Source organism: Lepidothrix coronata, unplaced genomic scaffold, assembly GCF_001604755.1.
Source record: "Lepidothrix coronata isolate B3197 unplaced genomic scaffold, Lepidothrix_coronata-1.0 Scaffold61, whole genome shotgun sequence".
NCBI classification, from domain to species: Eukaryota; Metazoa; Chordata; class Aves; order Passeriformes; family Pipridae; genus Lepidothrix; species Lepidothrix coronata.
Genome location: NW_016690241.1, coordinates 2,665,037 through 2,692,328, shown reverse-complemented (window position 1 = coordinate 2,692,328; position 27,292 = coordinate 2,665,037). Strand labels below are relative to the sequence as shown.

Here is a 27,292-nt window from a genome sequence, read left to right as displayed (position 1 = left end):
ACAACCAAACAAAAACTTACAAAATCTGAGTCCCTGGCATGCTGTTCGCACCACCAATAGCTTGAACGCCTCTCCTTGCATCCTCAGATAGCAGAGTCAGCTGATGCTAGCCATTATCCTGTCTTGGTACAGAATATCCTGTACTTTGGATCTGCTGATTCTCTCAATGCAGTTTCAAAATGAAAAGCTTCTCTTCAATCAGGGAGAAAGTAGAAATGGGTCAAGTTACATCATATGAAGTAAATACAAGCAAAGTTACATAACACGACTGAATCAGTTTACCATTCTGACTTGGGTGGTACTGCTTTTCCCTTCCTGACTCCTGGCCCTGCTGGTCCACACCCTCTCTTGCACCACATCAAACCATTTGGAAAGCCAATCCAACTTGTTAATCCAACAGAAAACCATTCTCTCGAACTGACTCATCAAAGGGCTTGATAAGAGTGGTGCCAAGGAGCGTGGCTCTGGAGGGAGCAGAACCACCCCTTCTGGTGGGCAGCAACTCAACACTGTGTCTTAAACCTAGCCACTGCAACAGAAGAAAGCATTGCAGGGCACAGGAGGAAGGCAAACAGAAGAGTACAGTCTCAAGCACAAAGCCTGTGCCTTTGGGAAGGATGGAAACACAAGAATAGGCATCACAAAGCCCTTGGGATGTGGCAGACACTGAGGGGGGCACTGGCAGCAGAGCAATGGGACATTGCACCCTGGTATGCATCAGAGGGGAGCATGGGAACACACAGGCACTATAATGGCAGAAGGAGGACTGAGGAGTGACAGAGAACACGGTGCTGAACTGTACTGAGTCCACTCAGATTGCAGTGGTTCTTCAGGGTTCAGACTCACAATGCTCATGTGCAAATGCATGTCTGTAGCCAGCCCTGGAAAAGGTGAGCTCTTCAGGACAGATGTACTATCTTAATAGTTTCAACAAAGCACACGCTATACTATTTTATCCCCATTGTTCAAGAAAAGAGGGAGGACAGCATTGTTCACTCAGAAAACAAACAAAAAATGAGGCCTGTCCCCATTCTTCTCAAGAAATTGCCTTACCAAAAAAAAAAAATCAGGCCACTAAGTGTTATTGAGCAATAACACCTAGTCAGTCTTACCAGCTCAAAACCTCACTCACTATTACCTTTTTCTTCCTCTCTTAAATTACTGAGACAGGTCTCTCCTTTCATAGCAGCAAATGTTTCAAGCTTGTTTAAAATCTCATTTTCTTAGTGTCTCTCTCCTACTGGTACAACTACCTCAATAAGAAGAATTGAGGGATATCAGAAATTGTGCTAGTCATCTGGAGAAAGGAAAAGGAAACTGTGTCTTCAACCAAAGATAAAATGTCCAGTCTTCTAACAAATACATCTTCATTTTTTCAGGAACAGTTCTTGAGTTCCTCTCTTGAGCTCTTTTCTAGGTAATCAGGAAAAAACAAGTGGAGACTGTAACACATTAAATAGCAGGATATATTGCAATGTATGAGCTAAGGTACTCTCAAGCTTCCCAAACCAAGGGGCACAGGGCAAACTGTCCTTGCCTACACCTCAGGGCATCCCTGTTCTCTTTTCTGAACACAAGACCAGGCACTGGCAGAAGTAAGAACTACGTGTCTGGAACCCAAAAGATGAGGAAAGAGAAAATATGATGTGCAATAAATCAGGTACACGCAAAATAATCACGGTGCACCACATCATCCTAAGACTGCTCGGCATTGTTTCCACCTTAATGATCTTTCAGCATGTCACAGTGCTGAATCATGATGACAGAGGGGCAGGAAGCACATATCAGATGCAGAATGAAAAGGTCTTTTTATGATTGTGGCCGTAAGAAGCACTGGACTTTCTTTATGTTGGAGTCCCCTGTTCTCACTCCGGAAGACTTGTCTGCACCAAAATCAAGAAAAGCTTCTGGAGCAGTTCAGATCAATTTGATCTACACACAGCTAAAGCAGGAATCTCTCTTCCCTGCTCCCCCACCCCCAAACTGCTTATCACTGTATCAGTGCATGAATTTCAAATAGGTTTAAAAAATGTTCTTTAAAAGTAACTTTCTGTTCATAACTGGACTTTAAGCACCCTGAGGGCCTGCTGGCTTGCTTAAGTTTGAGGCCAAAAATGTACGTAATTGTCAATCTTTAGCAAGACAGGGAGTTCTTTTCTAACCAGAGCCAGAAAACTCCCTCTGGAGAAACCTCACAAACAATGTGAAAAAAAGCTTTTGAACTTTCCATGGTACAAAGTTTAAAATGAAGACAAAACCGGAATGAGTCAGTCTTGAGCACTTTCTAAGCTATTCTGCATTTTCATAGCTTTACAGATACAGACATTTGGAAGCAGCATTTTCAGCTAAAAAAAATTTTAAAAGACATTGTTTTGTACTGCACTAGCATAATTAATTTTCCCTAAATGTGAATAAAATTATTACAGTAGATGAAAATTTTAATATGTATAAATCTCTCTGGATAAACCCTAACCATATTTTTGGTGTAATAAAAATAGGCTATATTCCCAGATATGAAAATGCATACAATTTCAGACAGATTCAGGGACAGCAAAAACAATTTTAGCTGAAGAGCCTGGAGGAATCCCGCAATATTAAACACAGAATTGAACACAAGTTTACATAAAGTAATTGAGAATACTTCTCCTTATATTTAGCCCAACCCATATAATCTCAGATTATAATGAAAGGTTTTCTCTTTTAAACATTAGATCATTATGATATTCAGTGACAAACAACTAAATTATTCTATTACTTTAATTTCAGCAAAAACTTTTAGAGAAACTCTGCAATGGCATTAACAAACATTAAGTGGGATGACAGGCGTTCCAAGGTACTGCAGACTATTTTCAGGGCTCAGAGCCCAATTCTCCATTGTCCCAAGGGCTGGGTGCCACTTCTTAATGTGGCAGGAAAATACCAAGTTCTTGGCCTATCAAAAAGCTAAAGCCTGGATCTTGAAAATGTCTTGAGACCCTGTAGGGCGTGCTGGCCAAGTGATTTGAGGAGACCCTGTGTTAGGTCATGTGCTCCTCTGTGACAGCAGGCACACCTCCCGGATGACCTCTGACAGGTGACCACCCATCCCTCCCCCCTCCTTTCCTTCTTTGCAGAAACAGGGGACAGAGGAGGTTTCTGGGAGATGAATAAACCACACTAACCCTTTGAGTACCTCAGGAAAAGAGTCTGCACTTAACAAAGGAGCACTTGCATAGCCTTGTGGATGTATTTTGTACAGTTTGTCCTCATTAGAAAGGAAGTGAGTTTAACAGAGAATCCCACTCAGACAAACAGTTGTCTCATTTTATTTGGAAAAGCTACAAACCTGTTACAGTTCACTTGCTAGTATGAAAAGCAAGCTTGAAAAATGGCACTGTTGCGATCAGTGAAAAATGGTTTAAGCTGAATATCAGCAGTCAGGCTGAAGAACATGGTGGAGTGGCCTGGGTAGAAGAGAGCAAATGATACAAGCCCCCAAGTTCTGAATTTTAACTATAACACTGTTGTGGACATGCATCTGTCTCACTGACACCTTACACTACCACCCACCTCAGGAGTACAGTACTCAGGAATACAGTAGCTTCCAAGTGGCCTTCTGACAGCAGTGAAAAACTTAGCTTGGAATCACAGGGACTTTTTCCTGTTCACAGCAAAAATGTCTGAAGATGAGACTATTTCTCATTTAAACTTTATTTCTAAGCTGATTTTGTAACCTTCTCTAATCTTGTTATTCTGCATTCCCCTTCTCCACGGGCTTCAAAGATTCTTTTTCGGTTGCTTATACAACCTCACAGCTGCAGTACGCCAGATATCTAAAGCATGGTATAAACACAGCTATTACTACTACTTAATAAAAACAGAGAAGTTATTCATTGACCAACATTTTTTTCCCCCTTTCTAATAAGCATATCAGATCCATATCTAAGTGGTGATGAAAAACTATGACCTCACATTAAGTTTATCCCACAATATCCTCATTACGATGGTATTTAATTTTAAAGACTTTTCACCTGCATTCTCTGCAAACCAGTATGTCTCATCATTACCTAATCATCAGTAAAGTTCTTTTCCAACATTCACTGACACAGACAAGAAATTAGCTATCTTGGAAAGGCTGTGTTAGGGAGCAAGTGAAGAGCAACCAGCAGAAAAGAAAGAGGAGGAAGTCCCTTCCCCCTCAGTTCTGGCAACCATCATATTGGTCATTTTGCTTTGTATACTGCATGTTGCTTTTTGTCGTGCTTTGTCCTTACACTGTCTTTTAAGGAACAAGCCCTTTGGCAATGAATAGTCTTTATATGCCTGGAAAACATTTCTAGCATGTTGTAGATACTATTGTAATATAAATACTCATTGTCTTCCAGAGCTTCCTTACCACCACCACTCTTTGTGACACAGCTTTGTCACTGTAAAACAACCTCCATTAAATTGTTTTGTGCCACTGGCAAAGTGCTGTAATCATAAAATATGGCAAATGCTTCATACACCCAAGGATGGATTTTATTAAACTTGGTATTTCTTTTGACAATGCTGTCAAACGGTATTATGTCAAGACAACCTGAAGTAGCTTAGCACATTAGCAAATGCAAAAACTAAGACCTTTAATTGCATCCCAAGACATGTGGAAAAGAGAGGGAAGGAACAAAAGACTTCTGAAGCCAAATTAGCCTGTAAATTAATAACTATCATTAGATTTTAGCCAGGCATCATACTTTTACCTTGGTCCTTTTCTTAGTTTTCATAGTTGGATGACTGAGTTTTGAGTCTGTGACTTTCATGTCCATTATGTTTGCTGAAAGAGTGCACAACAAATGCAAAAGGTCTTTAACTCTTCAGTTTCTATCTGGCAGAACGTCATTGTTTGCATTTCTGAAGTTTTTGAAAATAACGGCCTTGACTCTCTTCTCATTTAGCCCAGTTTAACGATACTGCAAGTCCGAGGAAATCAGTTGAGTTAATCTCAGCTTAAAGCAAGTTAGAGGAATGCCTAAACCTAGTATTTCTGACATACCTCATATACCTGTAGCTAAAGAAAAACTCTCATTAAACCTACAATAAAAATCTGCCCACTTTATGCTCTGGACTTAAAACTTGCTTTTAATCCACTTCCTTCTGCCTTTTCCACTTCATTTTCCTCCCTTTAAGAATAATGAACAAAGAAATTACTAACATGAAACTTGGTTTTTAGTACCCAGCTTTTCCAGTTCATTCAGCACCTTTTTTGTTGTTGTTGTTGTTAATTCAGCCTTGGAGCTTGTTGGTCATATTCACCTTGAAATTTTATCCACTGGGCTTTCATGACCTTGTCCTCTCAGTACTGCTTTTGCCTTTCTAATAATTCATCCTGTTTTTCCTTCTCATTTTTCATGTACGTACCACAGGCACTTGTAGCTTTGGCACACTTTCTTACTCCTTCTGCATCTTTCACGTAGTACATTCAGTGCCTAACATTCCTCCAAGTCCTACTGCTATGCCAAGTAATTTTAAATCCAGTTCTACAGGAGAGATGATAAGAACGAAACCATTTTAATTGCATACGTAAAGCCATCTCACTATAATACAAGCATATTACAGTCTTAAACTTCACAACAGCCTGTGAGGAGCAAAAGCATTAGTATTCCTTTTCTACAGTGACAAAGAAAAAATCACTTATCCAAAGTTATGGGAAAGCTTGTGGCAGCCTCTGGGTTACCAACCAGAGGACTCATTTCACCTTTCTACCTCCAGATCTGGATATTGGCTCATGTATTTTACACTTTTTGGGGTTTAGAATGGATTTGCTTAACTTACAGGCAGTGCAGACCAATGGCAGGCACTGTGTCTCGCCAGCCCAGCCCAGGGAGCAGACTTGCTGTCTGTTCTCCAAATTGTTCTCTGAGAAGCTGGGCAGGAGAACTCACCCAGGAGGAATCCTTGCTCAGTCTTACCACGAGGCTCTGAAGGAGCGACCAACATGTTGGGCTATACTGCAGGAAATTGCAAAATATACTCCACTTTCATAACATATACCACAAGCAAGCAAAGCCATGGTTAAGCAGATCCAATCGGAGCTTACACCATCACCTCAGAGGATTCCAGGTCCCCATGTGGCTTCCGACAGCCAGCGTGACTGTGTTGGGACTTTGTCCTTTCACCAGCACTGCTCTGCTAAATCATCCTTTTTTCTGTCAGGGGCTTTGCCATGTTCATCAAAGCACGGGCCCCAACTCCCGGGTTCTCCTCCTTTCAGCAGCCACATCACTTGCTCCTTCTCCATGCTTTTTACTTTTCCTTTTCTTAATCACCCTGGCTCTGTCCTTCATTACCACCGAGTTAGGTGGGACACAAGCCACGTGTTATGAGGGAGCCAGCGCACTTCCCTCCCACCCTGCCAGCTATCCGGCAGGGACATTTTGGGGCCTACGGGACTGACAAAACCTGGCCCTCCACTGTGGCCGCCGCCATCCTGCCTGTCATTCAAGGCGACAGCGCCCGGCTTCCATGTCATCCCTTGCTCCTCGGTAACCCCGCCTCACCTGCGGCGGGGCCGCACCCCCGAGGGGCACCAGGGTAGCTCGCTACTGGGGAGAGGCGCACCCACAGACTAGCGACCCACTGCCCGCCCAGCGACGGCGGAGGGTCCCAAGCAGCCCAGGCCGATGACAACCCCCAGAAGTCCCGTCCCTGCTGGGAAGGCCGCGCTGGTCGGAGAGAGGGGAGAGGCCTGTCCCTTCGCCCAGCGCCGGGCCCCGCGGCCGCGGCGGTACCGCTCAGCCCCTCCGCAGCAGCGCGGAGGCCGCGGCCGGCCCCGCCCGCCCGGCCCCGCCCGCCTGACGCGCCGGCGGCGCTGGCGGGCTGGAAGTGGCGTACGTGCACAGCGGGCCGCTGGAGTGGCGCCTCCTCCTCCTCGCCCCGGCACAGCGGCGGAGGCGCGGCGGGGAGAGGCGGCGGCCGCGCCGGCCCGCGCTGCACCGGGCAGAGAGGCCGGCGGGGAGCGGAAGGCAGTCCCGCACCGCGCCACCCCGCTCCCCCTCGGCCGCTCCGCCGCTGGCGGGGCGGCGATGAGGCGGCGCTAAGCGGCGTTAGCGGCGCAGGGAGGGCGGCGCGGGCCCCCGCGCCCCGGCCGCCCCGTAGGAGGCCGCGGGCCGGCGGAGGCGGAGGGCGGCGGGACCCGCGGCGGAGCCGGAGCCGGGCGGCCATGATGCAGTGAGCGCTCCCTCCCCGCGCGGCCGGGCGGGGGCCCGCGTTAGCGCCGCTCCCGCCCGCCTCCTTACATAACATAACCCGGCGGCCGAGCGGGGCTGCGGCGGCAGCACCAGCGCCATGGCGAATGACAGCGGCGGCGGCGCCGGCCAGGGCGGCCAGGGCGAGAGCAGCGGCGGCAGCAGCAGCGGCGGCGGCAACAGCAGCAGCGAGCGCGATCGGCAGTACTGCGAGCTGTGCGGGAAGATGGAGAACCTGCTGCGGTGCGGGCGCTGCCGCAGCTCCTTCTACTGCAGCAAGGAGCACCAGCGCCAGGACTGGAAGAAGCACAAGCTCATCTGCCGCGGCGGCGGCGCGGCGGCGGCGGGCGCGGCAGGGGGCGCTACCGAGCCCCGCAGCGGGCACCCCCCGCCGCCTCGCGCCCACGGCGGGGCCGCGGCGAGCGGCAGCGGCCGGGCGGGGGCCGGCAAGGGCGCAGCGCCGCCGTCCCCGGACGCCCCCGCCGAGGCCGCCCCGCTGACCAACAACCACGTCGCCGCCGCCGCAGCTGCCGGCGGTGAGGCGGAGGCCCCGGCCGCGGCCCAGTCCCCGTCGCCCTCCGGGGAGGCGGTGCTGCTGTACCGGGACAAGTCGAACCTGTACCCGGGCGGCGGGCAGGCGGGGCCCGGCGGGGCCGCGCTGCGCCCCAACGGGCAGACGAAGTCGCTGGTGCCGCAGCGGCTGGCGCTGGAGTACATCGTGCCCTGCATGAACAAGCACGGCATCTGCGTGGTGGACGACTTCCTCGGCAAGGAGCTGGGCGGGCTGGTGGCCGAGGAGGTGCGGGCCCTCCACCACACCGGCCGCTTCACCGATGGGCAGCTCGTCAGCCAGAAGAGCGACTCCTCCAAGGACATCCGGGGGGACAAGATCACCTGGGTGGAGGGCAAGGAGCCGGGCTGCCAGACCATCCGGCTCCTCATGAACAGCATGGACGATCTCATTCGGCACTGCAACGGCAAGCTGGGCAACTACAAAATCAACGGCAGGACGAAAGTGAGTATGGGAGGGAGGGAACCGGGACCCCCGGTGGCCCCCCCGGCCCCTGCACCGGGGGAGTTGCGGCGGGGGGCGGGAGCGGGTCGGCGGAGCCGGCGCTTCCCCGGGCGCGGCCGTGTGTGCGCGCACGTGTGCGGCTGTGTGCGGATGCGTGCGGGTGCGCACGTCCGTCCGTCCATCCGTCTGTCTGTGCGGGGCTGTGCGTGTGCCCGTGCGCCCGCTGCTGCTCCGCTCCCCGGAGCCGACTCGTACTTGTGAGTTGTGTCCAGTTCTGGGCTACTGTGTTCGCTTGTGGGCTCTGTACAAGAAAGACAAGGAGCTGCTGGAGACGGTCCAGTGGAGGGTCACAGAGATGATCAGGGGGCTGGAGCATCTCTCTTAAGAGGCGGCGGGAGCTGGGCCTGTTTAAAGTAGACTGAGAGAGAATCTCACTAATGCATGTAAATATCTCAAAGGCAGATGCCAAGAGGATGGTGTCAGGCTCTTTTCAGAGATGCCCAGCGACAGGGTGAGGCACAATGGCCATAAACTTAAAACACGAGAAGTTCCACCTCAGTGTGAGGAAGAACTTTACGTAGAGGGTGGCAGAGCACTGGAACAGGCTGCCCAGGGAGGTCGTCGAGTCTCCCTGTCTGGAGTCATTCAACAACCTACTTGCTCTAGGTGATCCTGCCTTGGCAGTGGGGTTGGACTAGATGATCTCCAGAGGTCCCTTCCAACCCTAACAATTCTGTGATTCTGTGGCTCTCGCCCAGCCCCAGCGAGCCCGGGCCGCAGCCTCCGCGATGGGCGGGTGTTGTCCCGCCGTCAGCCCGGGGATTGCTCTCGACCGGGACAGTGTGAAAGGGTTTGTTTGCCTCTTAGCTTTTCCAGAGCAGGAAAAAAAGGCAATCTCATTTATGTCCCTCTGGAAGCTGTCTGCTGGGCGATGGGTGTTGAAATGCAAGTTTTCCTGTGGTCTCCCGAAAAAATGTATGGGCTCCAGGAAGCCGAGGGCAGCTTGTGCTGGGCACCGGCTGCAAAGCGTCCCGGCAGCAGCGCTGGCTGGGGAGCGTGGAACAGCCTGTGCATAGCGTTTACAGGCTTACGTGAATGGGCCAGGTTTTGCTAAGCCTTGGCTCAGGATGTGGCCTGCCTGGTACTGGACTTAAAAATATGGGTAGGAGACCCGCATCAGTGACCGAATTCCCCGGTGGTACAATAAACCCATGAGTTACAGTGCAGCCCTCTAGCAGTGGTGCTGCGGTGGGCAGCAGAGTCACAGCCATGAGGAGCAGAGCAGCTTTGGGCTGAGATTTTTACTGTCATCAAGTCTCTTTTCCGCAAAAAATCTTACTCTTTAGCTCTATTTTCAGACCAGAGAACTGAGTCAAAATCTCCTGTTGTATTAGCCTAATTTGCAATTCCCTTCCAGTCCTTTAAATAAAATTCTGGCCCTTGGTAGAAGACTAGTAATGAATATTCATTAGTATCTTTTTCTTTGAAAAAAAGAAAAGAGGAGAGAAGGCTCATCACACTTTGCTACCTCTATTAAAACATAAGGAAGCCAGTGAATTGGTAGGAGCCATCCCACCGAGGTGATTGCACTGTCACAGATGGACTGTTGTTGCTGCAGCTGCAGAATCTCAGCTGGTAGGAAGCTGCGGGAGGGAGGAAGGGAGAAACTGGAAGGCAAAAAACAGCTCTGGATTTGTTCGGGGCACGGGAAACTCCTGTGATAAAGAAAAGTGGGTGGGTATTTTTTTTTCTATTTTAAATGCTTTCTTTCCATACCTTCAATTAAACCAGTTCTGTGTTAAAACTTTTTAACAGGAACATGATCTAGAGTCCTCATAGATCCCTGTGGGGCTTTTCTAAGCCAACTTATGTTTTGAACAGTCTTAAATCTCTTCAAGGCTTCAAACTTGCCCTCTAAAAATATCACTGGTTTTACTGGGTTTCAATTTTATGCAGCCAAGAGGAATACCACATCTGTTTTTACGTGCAGTGGTGTGCTTCTGTAAAGAATATGTGCCAGGGTTTTAGAAAAGGGCTTTTGGAGTTGTAATCCTGAATCATGTGTGCAATTCCTGGACTACTGTATTTGACATTTCTACTGTTGCTAATTGTGAAAGATTGAGAAAAATCTCTTCAGGTGGCATGCCTTTGCGGAGCAACAGCAAAGCAGTGGGATTATTTAGCCCCCCCTTGGTTTTCAGTCACTGATGAAATCCCTCTGTATTTGGGGTGTCAGAACAGGTGCAGGAATCAGATCAGTGAAGGTGCAGTACTTTGCTCCTTGGTAGTGCAGAAATGCATTACTTTCTGTCTTCTCACCTTCCCTCGTTTATTTCCTCACAAAAATCAGTGCTTTTAGTGCACAGAAAAGCTCAGTTCCCTAAAATTTCAACAAAGCAGAACAAAAACCGTCAGTCACTCTCATAGAATCACCTCACCAGAGCTGAATTAACAAAAGCAGATGATACCTAGAGTATCATTTCAGATATCTTGTATACCTGTTGGTGTTGTTGGCATTGAACTTGCCATCATTTCTATAAAGTGTCTAAAAGCACTATATGAAAAGGAGAAAAGAAATAGGTTTGAGATGTGCCTCTCTTAGCTTGTAAACCTACCTAACTGTCAGGGAAAAAGCTATGTTGTTTTAATAGAATCTAATTCGAACTGATTTACATTCACCATGGCCAGTCTCTTAAGGTGAAGTACATGAAATAAGGTCAAATGTTAAGTGTGAGAAACCTGAAATTTTACAGTTGAAAGTCTCTGATGGGTAATACACTCTGATAGACTAACTAGGGCTACCTAGAACTGATCTGCTTAAGCTGATGTGGTTCTGCTTAGTCCTGACTGTCAGCAGAGGACTCTCCAGCCTGAAGGTATCTACACAGCAGTAGGTATAGACTAACCAAGTACCTTTGAGGTGTGTGGATGGTACAGCAGCATGTATAAGGGAATGGCTAACTATTTACTCATCTTGGAAGTCCTGACTTACTGCATTCCTTGCTTTTGTTCTCTTTCTTTCCAGACTCTGCTTCCTTCTTTTCTCTAGCAGATGGTGGTACATACTTGAATACATGAGCTGTAGTGTCTTTCTCCTACTTCCTGTTATTTTCTAGTTTTTTCTTCTTTCATCTCTTCACAAAATATTAATTCTCCTTTTTTCCTTTATCTTGTCAGTTACCACACTTTTATGTGCATGTATTTCTGTTTCCTGCCTGTCCTGTCTTACGTAGTGGAGATACAAATGTGCTCATCTAAGTCAGGAAAAGAAATGTCCTGATTCTCGCCCAGGTAAGAGGGTTTTTCCTCCTTCTCCACACAGAGGCAGGTTAAGGGAGGAGGCAGCTTTATGATTTTTTTGCTAAGTTTCTCTTTCCTCTCCTGTGGATTCTGCTGATCTGAAGCTTACATCCTTTACTGGTCTTGCAATAATAGTGGGACTTCCTAGTCGTGGACTGGATTCCTAGTAATCACCATATAACCGGACATCTGATCTATCAGCTATTCCTGTTTCTGCCCTGTTGCACCAGCACCACCCACCTCCTAAACCCTACCCCATGCCTTTTATTGAAAGGAGTTTGAATAGACAGTCTGACAGGCCCTGTTGCATCCCTTTAGTTTTTTCTTCATTCCTACCCCTTGAAACCTGTCAGAAGACCCTCTGTTCAAATTTTGGTGCATTTTAATTCTCTCCTGTCGTTATCAGGCCAGTGACACCCACTGCTTCTCAGCCAGCAGTAGCTTAAAAATTTGCTTTATTTGTTACACATCATGCAAGCTTGCTTTTCTGCTTTTTCTTGTAATTGCTCATCTCTTACTCTCTCCTCATCTCCAATCTCAAAATAAATTGACCTGATTCGAAGTACTTTAACTGCAGTTCATAATTACCTGTGTGTTCATCAGTTTTCAATGTGATGCTGCACACTAGAGCATCCTGGAGTTTTCTGAAGACCTGGAGGACTCTGGATTCAGACTAATCTGACTGTGCCCTATTAAATTATATTCTTTTAAAGTTAGTAATGCTTCTTCAGAAAACAATTCTCCAAGAGTGAGTGGATTTCTCATACCCTGCTGTTAGTTTTTCTGTAAAGTGGAAAGAAGAGGCTGTATGCTCTTACCACTTATTTATATTGCATCTTTTCCACAAACATGTTGGATTAATGTTACCAAGGAAAAGCAAGATTTATGGGTGTTCTTTCTGCTATATCTTGTTCTGCAAAGTGTAACTGTGAGCATATGTGGCAGTAAGAAGACAAATGAAAAAGAAGAGATAGAGAATAAGGACTTGACAACCAAGCAGGTACTGGAAAGCCATGATAATGGCAAAATACTGGTAGAAGAAAAGGAAAGTGAGCACAGGGGTGGGTGTGTGGCTCTCTTGTAGCTCAGGTGAGTCCTGCTCTGATAGAAGAACCCAAGAGCTTAGGAATGTCTATAAAGTAGGGGACTTCCCCTCAATTTGCTTGTGGCATGCACTGTTACAGAGATCCTTCTGTATCATTCTGGAGATTCATTTCACTACCACACCTTGAATTTATTTCTTACTAGAAAACTTACTGATCTAATTGGTTCCTAGTGAATGACCATATGTATGGGTTTGAATCTGCCAGTGAGTTGTGGGAAGGTGTGAGCAGCCCTCTCGCACTCTTCAGTACTGGCCTGAGTTACTTGACCTTGATATAGAATATGACCAGTGCTCATCCTTTTTCCTGACAGCAATATTTCTCTTGGTGATGGTGTTCTCTTCTAGATGAGTGTCTTGGTCAGTGAAGGATTGTATGGTGATTCATGACTACACAGCAGCCCACGCACAGTTCTTAGAATCCTGTTGGAGTAGAGCCCTGATATGCAATGAGTATAGTTTTCATTTGTTGTTCTTCATGTACAAGCATTCTGGATCCCAAATGGAACAGATGACCAGAAGATTGTCTGGGGTCTCTCCTGCAAGTGATCTTTTGATTGAGAAGCACAGCAGAATCCAGAAAAGACTCTTGTTTACAGCCAACTTGAACGTTACTGAGGTTCTGGCTGGTTCTCCTACTAGAGAAAATTACAAAGATATGCTAGTTTCTGAGGGGCAGCTGTGTATTGATTGTAACTTTAAAGTGTGGTATGAATATAGCATGTCCAGGGGTGGGGAGCACCATGTGACTGCCAGGAACTTCTCTGTGTGTTAGACTGTGGTTCAATGAACACTTTTAGCTGGCACTGCTGGAGAAGCAGTCACTCTTCTTTGCCAGAACGAGTATTTACATGGCCATCCTGTGAACTGGTTTGGGGAACTGATCCATCTGAAAAATAAATTGGCAAAAGAAGTGCTCCTGGTTCAGTGTTCGGATGTTTGTCCTGGCACAGGGGACTGGCAGATGGTGAGACTTTCTTTCAGCAGCACTGCAAATTTATGCCAGTTTAAAGTGTTTGCCAAACTACAGCCTTAGTTTAACACTTGGAGTCTGATTCTCCCAAAATTTACCCTTGAAAATTTGAGCGCGTTTTAAGAAATCTTTGCTAGCTGTCTATTTTTTTCTTTCTTAACCTTTCTTTTCTTTATTCTTCTGTGTACAGTGTGAGACTCAGTTCTTGCCATCAGAAATGCATTCTTCTGTCCTCCAAGAATCTTCCTTGTGAGAGTTTTATACAAGAAACTTTGCTGGTCAGCGCACCAGGTGATCCCATGTAACATGTACCTGGGATCAGGGGGATGCAAAGAGGGCCATCAATAAAACTTCTACCCTGGACTTTTACAGGGCAGATTTCGGCCTACTCAGAAGACTGGTTCAGAGGGTACCTTGGGAAACAGCCCTTGAAAACAAAGGGGTCCAGGAGAGATGGACATGCTCGAAGAAGCAAGTCTTGAACGCACAGGAGCAGGCTGTCCCAGTGTACCGAAAGGCGAGCCGGGAGGGAAGACGGCCAGCCTGGCTGAACAGGGAGATTTTAAAGGAAATTAGGAGGGGAAAAAGAGAGCTTACTGACTATGGAATGGTCTAGTAACACAGTGGTGTTGGATCAAGGGTTGGACTTTATGATCTCGGAGGTCTTTTCCGACCCGGTTGATTCTATGACTCTATGTACAGTGGAAACACGTTTTCTCCAAATCAAAACTGATTTCCCCACACACCCAGCAGCTTCAAAATCAACCTATTGTTATGCTTTTTGGCTGTCCCTATCCATTATTCTAGAGTTTTATTATCACCAAAGATGTTCTTGAGTTCTCTATTTCAAGACAGAGCTGGACTATCATCCTCTGCAGTGAACAGTGTGCTGCAGCTTGCTGCTGTTTGCTGCTGGTAAAGAAGGTCCCTACTCAGCCCCATCCCCTTGTATCCCATCCACTTCTGCTTCAGGGGCTGTGTCTGAAATAGGCACTTTGAGTACTATTTCACATTTCATGTCTTGTTTCCTCTCTATTGCCCAGTGCATTAGGATAGCTCTATGAAATTCTGGGTTGGTTTGTTGCTTGCTTTTTCTCGGTCATTTTTTACTAACTAGAGTTCATTTTTGAGTTGTTACTGTTCTGGAGATAAGGAACCTGTAACACTGTAGTTTGTGCACATCAGTGATTTCAGTACAACTGTGGGTAATTAATTTTTTCCTGTCAGTGATACCAATGATTTTCTGACCGTGTAGCTGCTTTGATGTTCTGTGCTGTCTTTCCTGCACAGAATGGGCTCGATTTAATACTGTTCAAAAATCAAGCAGGATGCTTCTCATCATAGCTGTACAGCTTGAGAGGAAGAACTGTCTTCCCTCTGCTGTGGCCTCTTGGACTGAAGTTCCTTGGAAGTAATGTCCTGCCAAGTCATAGGACTGTCTGAACAGCAATTCTCAGATCTCTGGGTTAGTTGTATCAGTAACCTTGACTGAGAGATGTTTTCCCTTTTTCTAAATGATGCTTAATTTCTGAATAGGTTGCCAGCTATTTCCTGAAAAAAAATCAGCAGCATGTTATTCTCTTCCATGATATTTACCATGTTCATAGTATTTGTATTTCAGTTGTCTTTAGACTGTCTTGGTTAATATCTGACAGCTTTTAGGTTGAACAGGCTAGGTTGCTATCGGAATTTTGCAGGATGCGGTCTTTGTTGTTGCTACTGTCTTGTTCTGTACTGAGCGCTAGGGTGGTGTATATTTGTACCTCTAGGTATGTACGTAGTGTACTTGGAGCTTAAATGAAGGCTTTCTGCTGCAGCAGAAAGGAAACTTGTTATAAAAGGGAAACGGATACTCTGTATAGAGCAAAAATTTCTTCTTGCCCATCCGGAGACTAAATCATTTTTCTTTAGGCTCCTTGGAGAGCTCTTGTACAATGACAGCACTTTTTTCAGTTCAGAAATTCATTTTGGGGCTGTTGTGAGTGGGTTGGTTAATTAATTCTTTGTTGGGACACTCATAGGGCTCTCTGGCTCTTGCGCTGATATATTTTGTTACTTTTCAGTAAGGGCGTGACTGTAGACAGTGCAAGGACTGTACAAGTGTTTTTTGGAAATAAGCTTACTCAGAATATATCAATTCAAGATCTTTATTCACTGGCATGTTTTTTACACTGCACTAAGAAAATAATATTTTGAAAGTATTTTCAGTGAACAGAAGAGTGAAGTTATTTGACTACTGAGTTTGATGGTCATTATTTATGATACCCTTTTTTCTTCCACATTTGTGACTTAGACCCCTCAAAAGGAGGACTAATGCTAGTCTTTGAGAATTTCTGAAAAAGTCATTTGGTGCTCATTAAATCCTTGTAAACTCTTTCCAGTTTTTGAAGATTGTTGGTAAATGATGGGTGATCAGGCATATCTTCAGAGCAGGCTTGTGCCAGAATTAGCTGGTAAGTGGCAGTCATAAGCTTCATGTCAAAAACGAATCCACTCCGTGTTCCAGGACAGTGTCTGTCAAAAATAGAGCAATGCTTTTATGCACGTAACAGCTGCTTACACTTGAAGACTTTCTTGTTCTTTGGTATTTAGCTTAAAACTACTTGAGAGTATTTTTGTTAGCATATGATGTTATAAATAGGAATTGGGTAGAAATGTGCATGCCTGCACGTCTGTGTGGCCATTGTTTGTGGAGGTAGAGTGGTTATCGATATGTTGTATGCATAGTGCTCTAACAAAGAGATGAAGTCCATACATGTAGGGTAATTAATGAGGCCTAAAGAAAAAGATTATTTAATACCCCAAGATTAATTTTACACATTAATTTAGAGTCAGACCAGCTTAGACCGCATAGTTTGACCATGAAGGCATTCTGGACTGTACAAATTATGTACAACTTCTGACGAGATGCTGCTGTGTGGCCCCAGAGTGCTGCTGTGATAGCAGAGCCCGAGACTGCCTTGCCTTGTTTCAGCAAAAACAAACATGTTGAAAATTATATAAAGGTGAACACAGTGAGGGGAGTTCAGGAAGCTGTTTTTCCTTTTGATCCTAACAGGGTGGAGGAATTGTTACGTTGGTTGTCAGATGACATTAAAGTTATAAAATGCAATAAATTGACCGAAGACTTGGGAAGTTTTATATGTGTTTGCTTAATTCAGTTTTGGTTTGGTTTGGTTTTTTGTGTCTTTGGTTTGTTTGATTTTCTTTTTATATGGATATATTTTAAATATATTTACAGGAAGATCTTATATTATTGGTTCACATCACTTTGTTCTGTTGAGAGCTCAAAATTCTTGGTGAATTGGCAGAGGCTGTAGGTTTCTCTGCTGGGCACAGTCTTGCTGTGGCTTGCTGACCTTCTGGTATGCCAGGGTCTGTTATCTTCCTGCTTGCGTAGGTCAGAAGGCTGCAGCTGTATAGTTAGAACAGTCCTGAAGTTACTAGTCAAATTAAACAAAAAAGTTACAATAATAGATTAACCTGACTGTTATGATAATGTGGAATTTAAATTGCTGTAGATTAAAAACTTGGTCTATACTAACTTTGAGGCCAGAATCCTCATATATTTAAGTTCTCTGCTTTGTGAAAAAATCCAGGGATGTAACATGTGAGAGGTTTCCAAAGCAGTTTATAGTTAGTTAATAACACATCTTTCTTGTTGCTGCTCTCTGTGCTGTTCAAGCATCTGTTCAAGCAGCTAAACTTCGCTGTGGATGCCAAGATCCCTCAACAGCTTCTGCTGTATTCGGACAGTGTGTGGTCTGTGCTCTGCTGAAGGCATCGGGCCTTTCCAGTGTCGGTGGTTGTTGCATTGTTGTTCAGGCAGCTGGCATGCAGCCTTGCTGCTGTGAGAAAGGAAACTGTGGCCAGTTGATAAGGGCATCTTAAACTGACTCAATTTCAGCTGGCATACTAGATGATGCCTAGTAAAATAGATGCTGGCTTAATCGTCCCTCTGTTTGGCTTAACCTTATTTGTGTCTCCTTTAGCCCCTGTATGACAGCACATCAGCCACTCAGTGCCGCTCTTCATGGTGGTGGATTTGCTTTTTCAGATCATATGGTGAGAGGCTGAGAGAGCTGGGACTATACTGGAGAGGAGAAGGCATGAGGGGACTGTACCCGTGTGTACAGATGCCTGATGGAAGGAATTGAAGAAGAAGGATCCAGACTCTTTTCAGCGGTGCTCAGTGACGAAGCAGTGGGCACACTGAGATGAAAGACATTCCATTTAAATGTAAGAAATGCTTTTTACACTGTGAGGGTGATCAGATGGAGAAGCAGGTTGCCAGAGAGGTTGTGGAGTCTCTGTCCTTGGAGATATTCAAAACCTGATTACTGCTCACCCAGCCCTGAGCAAGGGGCTGGACCACATGATCTCCAGAGGTGCCTGCCAACCTCAGCCCTCCTGTGGAAAAAAAAATACTGCAGTTTGGAGTGGAGGAGATACCAAAAAAGCCAATTTTTGCAGTCTGTTAAAACACTTTTTTCAGAAGTGGCACTGTCAGGATAAGTCCTGCTTATTGCATCTCTGAGTGAAATGGGCAGAAGTCTGTCTTCCTACTAGTGGTTGTTTGCTCCCTAAAGGATCATTGTGGTTGAATATGTCAGTAATGTAACTGTTTGAAATATTCCTGCCTTGGATCCCTTTTGGTCATTCAGGTTGTCACTTGTACTAAGTCTGTGCAGCTGCCTCTTTCCTGATTTCTCACAGGTTGCGTGTTTTTCAGTTCGTAGGTGCATATACTCCTAGCACAGTTCTTTCCTAGTATAGCTTTCAAAGCATGTGTACACTTCACAAGACTGATTTAAGCAAAAGTTTAAGAAATGAACATCAATTATCTATAGGGAGCTCATACTTTCTCTCCAAAATTACAGAATTATTTTAAATTTATATATGATTTTAGGACCACTTCTGTACTGAGAGGGCATAATGCAGTAGGGATAGTTATCCTTTCTTTGCAAGACACACAGAAAAGTGAAATATGCTGTTTCAAACAGACAGTCCACAGACTACCCAAAAATGCTTTATTTTAATATTTCACCTATTTTTATTTATGTAGCAAATTTGTCACAAACATCTGGACAACATTGTTTTCGGTACATTTCAGTTTCACTTAAGAAAAATGCCACCCCCTCGATATTAAAAAAGTTTCAGAGAAGTGTGAGAAGGGAACATTTGAAGAGGTAAGAGTCAGGCTCATATATTTTATTCAGGCTCTTGAATAAATCAAAACCCTGCAGCTCTCAAGTTACAATCCTCACCCCCCCATCTACCTTCTAGTCATTTTCTTTCATCTGTCTTCCCCACACGAACTTGCTGCTCCTGCCCACTTCTGTTCTGCCTGTGCTTCCCTGGGGACCTTGTTCTGCAGTGGTGGGTTCATTTTCTGTTGAGGGAGAGGAGAAGAGGTGCTGAGAGAGGCGAGCTCCCCCAGCAGGGGTGCAGAGGGCTAGGCTTGCCTCAGTTGCTGTTCTCTGCCAGGTATTCAGCAGTTGCAGCACCCTGTCAATGGAGTCTCCTCTGCAAGGACTGCACTCGAAAGATAAGAGCCACGTGCCTCTCGGGAGATGCCAGGTTGACCATCCATGCCATATATCTAGTAGTGAATTGAGGCCAGATGGAGTTGTGCTCATCTGAAGTGACCTTCTGTGTAAACGAGATGCTAGACTATCCCTGAATTGTAGGTTAAAGCTATGTGGTTTTGAGCACTATCCAGTCTTACTGTTAAAAGAAAAAATATTAAACCCAGTTGTTGTTGTTACTGTTCAAATGCTCAAGACCCACTCTGCTGAAAGACCCGCTTTACTCAGTTTTTGCACTCTGGCTAATTAGTTTCAGGTTCTAGCAAGTTGCCCTCTCATGTTTGTTCTGTGGGAGTTCCTCCTTGTCAGATGTGTCCATTTCGCACAAGTATTTGTCATCTGTGTTCATACCGTTCTGTATTTGTTGTAAATAATCAATAATTGGTGTGTGTATAAAGCTTCTAAGTGTATATAAACTGATGCTTTTATATACTGTCCACCTCTGTCAGTTCAGGAGCTCTGAGCCAGAGGTTGCATCTAGACCACTGCTTGTAATACGTGCAGATGGATGGACATATTTGCCATTAATTTGTGTAATCTTGTTTTAAAAGCCATTTGTACTTTTGGCCTCTGCAACATCCTGTAACAGCGAGTCCTGCAGTTTGATTAGGTGGAAAAGGAACTTCCTTTTGTTTAAAACCTACTGATGGTGATTTCAGTGTCTCCTGGACTCTGTATTGTGAAAACTCATTTCCCAGTAGTTTTACTTGTCATGTTTTTAAAAAAAGTCCGGCATTTGCTTCCATGCATTTTTTCAGCTGACATACTTTCCCTCCTAAACTGAAGAACTGTAGTCTTTTTAGTGTTTATCCAATGGGTACTGCCCCACTATGCTGGTCCTTCCTGCTGCTCTTCTGTGCAGTTTTTCTGGTTCTGCTGATAAGGTAAGGCAAGCAGAATCACAGTATTTAATGTACAGTATGTCATGAGTTTGTATGCTGGTGTGGTGATATATTCTGCGTCACCTTTCCTTGTTTAGTGATGTATGACACTTTAGTTGCCTCCTCTGCTGTGCTGAGATGATGTTCCTAGGAAAACAGCCTGTGTTTATTACATTTTTTTTTTTCTAAAGTGATGCTATCCAGTTTGGAAGACATCACTATATAAAGAAGCTTTTTTTTTTCCCCAAGGGATATTCCTTAACACTTACTCTTTCCTGAATTTCACTTGCTGTTTTGCTGTCCAGGCACATAGTGTCATTTTGCACCCGTCTGTGTACCTTTCTGCAGCCAGGGCTAGGATGAACTATGCAGCATATTACTGTGTGTAAACACTGTCATTCTGCTGCTCATCTCCTATTCATATGAGGTCACATATGAAAAGTACAGGTTCTGTGGGGATCTTGCTGGTAACTCCTCATTTTTCACTGAAAGGTTAGTTTGCTATCATGAAATTGCAGTTGCAGTTTACTGTTTTAGTGCTCTTTGCTTTGCTTGTTCCGTTACTTTGAAATGCCTTGAAAGTAAGATCCATGCTTGAAGTGCTTTATACTTAAAAAATTCTAATTTTTGCATTAAAATTAATGCCTTGAGTAAAATTTTATTAAATCTCCATTATAGCTTGGAGAAAATGACACGTAGTGACTCCCGAAGGCCTCCTAACACCTGGCACAGACTCAAGAACAACACAGGAGTTCCTATACTGGAGTCCTGACTTTGTCATTTTCCTTAGTGAAAATAGAAAATGGGAGTGGCCTCTCTCATGAGCCAAGGCTATGCCAAAATTATATTGTAAGAGGTCATAAGCTAAACATATATTATTTTTACCTGTTTAGTCCTATAGTTTTATTTGTAAACATGGAAAATAATATTCCACTGCAGGACAAGAAATACAGATGAAGGTGCTATCAACTAGCTTTAGTTTTAGTTTAGTCTTCTCCTTTAGCAACTAGAATTTTGCAGATTTCTGCTTTTTACTGTGTCTTTTCTCTTTCTACACTCAGATCCTGCTACTTTGAAGGAACACACCCATTGAAAGACAAAGCTAATATTAAATGATCCTTCCTGACCGTTGAGATTTCAGTTTCTACAGTTCAGCTTGTAATAGCTCCATATTAAAACCCCAGAGAAAACATACCTTTGAAGAGTGAAAATTCCGATGCCCTTTCCCCCCTGCCTTCACTCTCCCACCCGCCTTTTGGGAACAGCTTTCTAGAGGGAGTGATGGAATTTTTCAGGGGCTCAATGGGGAACAGAATTGGCCAACAATGAGAAAAATCGAGTCCCTTTGCGATTTTTTTCCTTTGAAAAGTCTCTTAAACTTTTTTTTGTCATCTAGCCTTCATCTTCAAGGAAGGGTTATCTTGGCTTGGGAACCCTTAATTAAGGTTACCTTTACAGAGTAAGTAGATTCTTGTTTTCTGGAGTAACTTTCGGTTGTTTTCATGAAAGCTGTATAGCATTGCTTGTATTGATCCTGGGGGTAAAATATATGTTTTTTTACTGATTTGTGTGTGTGCCAAGTGGGGGAATAAGTCAATAGTTAGGCTTGAGGGCAGAGCTGCCATTCAGAGAGATAGTTAGCTTTTTGCAAGCTACTCCATGTGAACATTTTATCTGTGAGACCAATGATATGAGCAGCCTTCTGCCCGTAGTGGGTGGATATGAGTACAATAGCACTGTGCTGTGTGTGGAGCGGAAGCTTTTTTCTGGTCTTTGCTTGCAATTCTGTGTGCTGAGAGTAACCTCCAATGTCCAAGATGTTTTGTAGTGTGGTTCATTAAGGGGCCGGAAGCACACAAAAGCAATTACAGCTGAGGCCTGCTGGGGTGTCTCAGTCATTAGTGCTTGCAGCCTCATTTCATGGGGTTAATAGCAGGGCAGTTGCAATTAAAACCTGTACTGTGGAACTTGCTCCCTTCATTACTGCAGCGCATGGTTGGCAAATGCGTCCACTGTCGGCAGGTCCTTATCCACTCCTCTTCTTCTCCATGTTCTTCCCTTCAACCTTTCTATGGCTTCGGAATTGGCTTTCCTCTTCTTTGGTTGCCCGTGTCAGAACAGTCAGCTAGTGAGGAAACAAAATGAGTTTTGGGATCCGTTGTGTCTCTAGTATAAAGATACAGGACTATCTACTATATGTAATAGAAATTAGTAAATCAGTTGGCTGCCTACAGATAACTTCTTGAAATGCAATCTTCTATTTAGAAACTGCTATCCAGTGTTAGTGTGCAGTACTAGATACGTGTTTTAGAAGATCTGTTGTTTATTCCTAGTAATTATGTAGAAATTTCATTTTAAAATACGATCTCTGCTTGAAAGACCTATTTCTGCCAATCCTGAAATCTGGAATGTAGGATTTTTAGAATTGATTTCTGTTCCACTCGTTCCTTAGTTCTTGTGATATTCAGCATTATTTTCCCCTTTCCAATAATGCAGACTTTTGTCAGTGTTGCTATTCCTTCTGGTGCCTGCTTCTTTATTCATCTTCCCTTTGTTTCACTGTACATTGTATGTCCCTCAGTAATTTCCACTGCTGTTGCTTGAGGTGATGATGAGTTCATATCCTTGACTTGTTTTGTGGTATTTGCAGACTGAGGCAAACACTTTGTCATCAATTATGTTTTTTCTTTTTGTTTGTTTTTCCTTTTTTTATTCACACAACATTAAGCTAGGAACAGGCTTTACTTAAGCTCTGCAGATCTTGCATGTAGGTTGCATAAATATGTCCTGTGGAACAATAATGTGACACCTCTGATCTGGGCTACTGTTGCTAATCCCTGCAATCTCTTCCCAGTAAGTATGGTAGATTGCAAAGCCCTAACTGTCCTTTGGTTTACCAGAAAGGTTTCTGCTGATTGGATTTTTAGGGACATAACAGATAAACCTTTCTGCAGAAACACAAAAGAATGAGGTGTGCACATCCTGTCTTGAAATCCATTATTTCTAGGTGGGGTTTGGAACAGTGTGCTTCCCTTTTATATTAAATGAAGTGCTTTTAAGAAGGTTTAAAAGTATGTAAGTGCTGGCTGCATGCTAACACAGCTGGTGTTCAGATTTCTAACTTTCTTTGTGAGCATTTGGGGAGAGAGGTCCTGGTTCTGTGCTCTTCTGGATGCCTTGGAAGAGGGAAGTAAAGTCTCAGTGACAAGTTGTTTCAGAAAGGCTTTCTTGTTCCTGTCAGGCTTTTCTGCTTACATCATCACTGTGTGGAGTTTGGTTCTGCCACCTTCTGATTTTTAGAGTGGGAAATTTTGGGATTTGAGGTTGGCATCTGAAGTCTAACCACAATTCTTGTTGAGTTATATAGACAGTCATAACGATGTTGATTGACAGGAGCCTTGTCAGTTAGCATTAACTTAGTTGATATTCACAGGAAAGGGCCAATCTGTGGAGAAGCCTACTTGCCTTTTGGGAAGGGTGAATTTTTTGATGAATATATAAAATACTATTTTTGTTATTGAAATAGTGACAAAGAGGAAAATAGGTAACTTTTTTGATTGGATTGGTTGTTTTCATAGCAGTTTCCTAACTTGGAACCAACCAGATGGGTCCATTTTAACCACTTTATAGTTGGTAATGCAACATGTTTTATTTTTTCCACGGCCATGAGAGTGATGTGTCTTTCCATCGTGCTGGTCTCTTGGGGCATAAATGGTTGTGATAATGGGGAGACTGGGAAAAATCCTGTTGAAGCAGCACCAGGGAGCTCTGCAGGAGATCCTAACCTAGGAATGATCTTGTTGCTGCCATGAGTGTACGCTTGCTGTAGGGTCAGCTGAATTGGTGTTAAGAAGACAGTGGGGCTTTTGTATTGGCTAGGCGAGCACAGGCAGTTTCCTCGAGTGTTTTTTGCTGCCTGAACTCGGTGTTGGGTACATTCAGATCTTTCTTGTGCTCACATGGTCGCATACTTCTAGGGCAAATACATTGCATTCCTGAGCTGCCCTCCTCCGGGAGTTCCACAGAGTCAGCCTCCCTGTTTCAGCAGAATGCCTCCTTAACCTGAAATGACATGGCTGCCTCTGCTGGCACATACAGTTGAAGGCATGGGTTTGGGAGCCAGTTTTCTGACTAGCATGCCAACGTCACCAGTCCTGGTCCTGACGTTTGTAATCAGCCTGTAGCTCTGTGTGGCCTCAGCTGTTCTCAAGGCTTTGGCCAAGCACTGGTGGGAACCTGAGACAGCTGGAATACCAGTAGATTTGTATAATGCCTGCTTGCATTTGAACTGGATATACTGGGTGATCTGGTCAAACGAAAAAAACCCTAAGTGTTGTTTATACCAGCTGGGACAGAGACCTTATTACAGAGCTATGGTAGGATTGTAAAAAAAGGCTTGGATGGAGACAGTTTATGTGTGAAAGCCCATAAAAAGTAGTATAGGCAGAGTCAGCATTTTTTGCATTTAAATTGTAGGTGGCTTGAAAGCTTATTACAGGCTGTTTGTAGCTATTTGGCTTTAGACTTTAGTCATACTTCTGTGCAGTGTTAATATAAATTAAATCAGTGTCTATAAATAAATGTCTATTAGCATTTCAGTGCATAGTTATTTGGGTTTTTTGTAATTTATAAATAATTTCAAAGAATTATCTGGACTGTAATAGTAGAAGTGAATGCTATAGTGTATAGTGTGAAGTCTGGAATTCCGTGGCCATGCTGAATCATATACGTCCCCTTGAAAATATCCTTAAAAACTGTTTTAAAAATAATTTTCCTTAGCATACTGGTTATGACAGTATGCTTCTGTGGTTAAAATACAGAGGTGGTACCTGAGGCCTTGACTTGAACACTTTGGTAAATGTTCATGTAATGAACATTTAAGTTCCTTAAGTGAACTTAAGGAACTTAGAGTACACGAGTATTTTGAAGTATCTGGCTAACCACGGTACTAAACACGCAATTCTCTTACCATGCAGTTGCACAATATTCAAATTTATATAAAGATACCTTTCCTGCAAGCTAAATTTCAGTTACATTGTTATATTGCTCCTTAGAGCAGAAAAAAAATTGCAGTTTTAAGTAAGAAATTAGTCTCCCTCCTAGTATTTAGCAAAATGATCATGTACAGATTCATGTCTTCATAGGAAGGAAGTTCCAGGCTTCTCAGTATGTATAATTTTGGGGGGAGAATGATAGTGATGATGAGTGATATTCCTTAAATGGCGAATTTCTCAGCCATTCACTTTCACAGTGAGGTTTTGTTTGAAAATAAAACCAAAAAATAACCACCTCTTGTCCTCCTTAATTCTTAGTATTTCTTCCTCCCCAGCCTCTCCTGGTATTAAGTATAAAGTCTCCAGCCTTGAAGTTTGGGCTGGTGTGCATGCTTCATTTTTATCACAGCATCATTAAGGTTGAAAAAGACCTCTTAAGATAGAGTCCAGTAATTTTTGAAAGTTCAGTTATCCAGTAGATCTCACATGGGTGAAGAAATTTACTGATCCTGTGTAAAAATGTTAAGATAGGTAACCATGCTTCTTCATGTGTTATGTATTAGTGTGCCTGCTGATGTCATGTGGTTGGCTCTGGAAATCTGATGTGCACAAACTGCTGTCAGAATATATTTTAAGTGATGCAGCTGAATGAGACTTAACTTCTTACTATTTTAGTGCACTTGTAATTTGCTTTCATATTATTTTTAGTTCTTAAAGATTTTGCTTCTCTGTGCCCTTTCTGAATGGTCAGTGATGAAAGTAGTAAGTTGAGTAGTTTCATGTGAGAGCAGAAAGTTCTGCCCCACCTTTTTCTGGAGAAAAAGGTTTCAAAGTACTTATTTTCTAAATGGTATTATGCATTTCAAAGCATTTATGATGTTAAATTAAAACCAGACTCTTAAAATTTGTGTTGACTGACTTCTCTCAAATTTTTGTACAGCGCCAAAACAGTGAGTCATGAGTCTGCTTCTCTTGGAGGGAACGGGGAGTTAGCCATGGAGGTCTGCCAATTCTACGAACATATTTAACGTTATTCAACAGTTGTTTGAATCTGAAATGTATTGGTCAACTTATTTAATCATAATGTAGACAGATTTAGGCTGACACAAATCAAAGTATGCTTTAAACCTTTCCTAGCTGCAAAGTGGTGTGTTTGCTCCTGGGCTTTTAAGAGAGAACTTTCTGCCCCTGCTGACAGTGCTTTTCATCTGCCTTCTTTGGGAAGCCTCAGTTAAGTATATCTGAGGGATTCTTTTGGATTATTTTGTTTTATGTTGTTGATCTTTTAAAGTTTGCAGTAGACTTTGATATCAAAACTATCAGAATGTGTTATGTTGAACCTTAGGGGAGCTCTTAGTGCTCTGAAGCACTGACATATCTTGGATGTGCTCTTATTAATTCTTTTTTCTTCCTTTTTTTTTTTTAAGGGAATGCAGGTGACTTAGGCTTGAAGACATTGTCTATATTCAGAGATATGTTAGATAAACTTTACTCTTTTTTTTTAGTACCCTATTTAAGCTGGTGCAAGCTCTCTGTGTACTTTCTTAGATACGAACCCCATTTTATTTTCCTAATTTATTTTCCTGATAAGCAGTTTGATTAAGTTAATGGAAACAAGGCCTTCATAAGATTGAAGGACTAGAGGGGTGCTTTCACTGATTCAGTTTTAAAACAGCACCTTTTGATTAAACTGGCACAATTTTGAGAATATGCATGTCCCATCTGACTTGGCTAGCAGCCTGGAAAAAGCCAGTGTGTTAACTTTTACAGAAAATACAGTCTATACTTTTCCCCCCTGCAGTTTGTGAGCTGACTCAGCCATCTCTTTGCCTTTGGAGTTTTGAGACTTGTAACTTCGCAAGCTCAGGTACAAGAGAGCAGAAAACCGTGTTTATGTTTAAACATTTCTATCTCAGTTTAGTAGCGGTGAGGGCTGCAGGACTTCAGCTGAGAGTTAGGAAGTGTGTTTTAGATCTTCCTGTTATGTCTGTCTGTACTGGTTTCAGTTCACCTTGGAGATGTGTTTCTTCGATTGCCCTGCTCTCCTCAAGGCTCAGTCAAAGCTTCCATGCAGGGAATGTGCCACCTTCTGTCACCCTCTTGAGAATCTGTACCATCTCCCCCTATGCTTTTTGCTTGATGGCTTCATGAGAGCTTCTCTATCCTATTTTTTTATTTTTTAGATGTACACAGCGAAGTGTAAGCACATCCCATGGGCACAGTCATTTCCTGAATAT

At 43.9% G+C, this 27,292-nt stretch overlaps 2 protein-coding genes across 2 annotated transcripts in view; one reads left to right on the top strand and one right to left on the bottom strand.

Annotated features, from left to right (window-relative positions):
* Positions 1-334, bottom strand: part of TSNAX (translin associated factor X) — a 52,055-nt gene extending 51,721 nt beyond the window's left edge. The window contains exon 1 of the mRNA XM_017817456.1: positions 21-334. The gene's annotated coding sequence lies outside the window, so the exon portion shown is untranslated. The remainder of the gene's footprint in view (positions 1-20) is intronic.
* A 6,953-nt stretch (positions 335-7,287) lies between these two features.
* EGLN1 (egl-9 family hypoxia inducible factor 1) overlaps positions 7,288-27,292 on the top strand; it is a 35,434-nt gene continuing 15,429 nt past the window's right edge. The window contains exon 1 of the mRNA XM_017817453.1: positions 7,288-8,217. Within this exon, the coding sequence (XP_017672942.1) occupies positions 7,303-8,217 (915 nt within the window). The 5' untranslated portion in view covers positions 7,288-7,302. The remainder of the gene's footprint in view (positions 8,218-27,292) is intronic.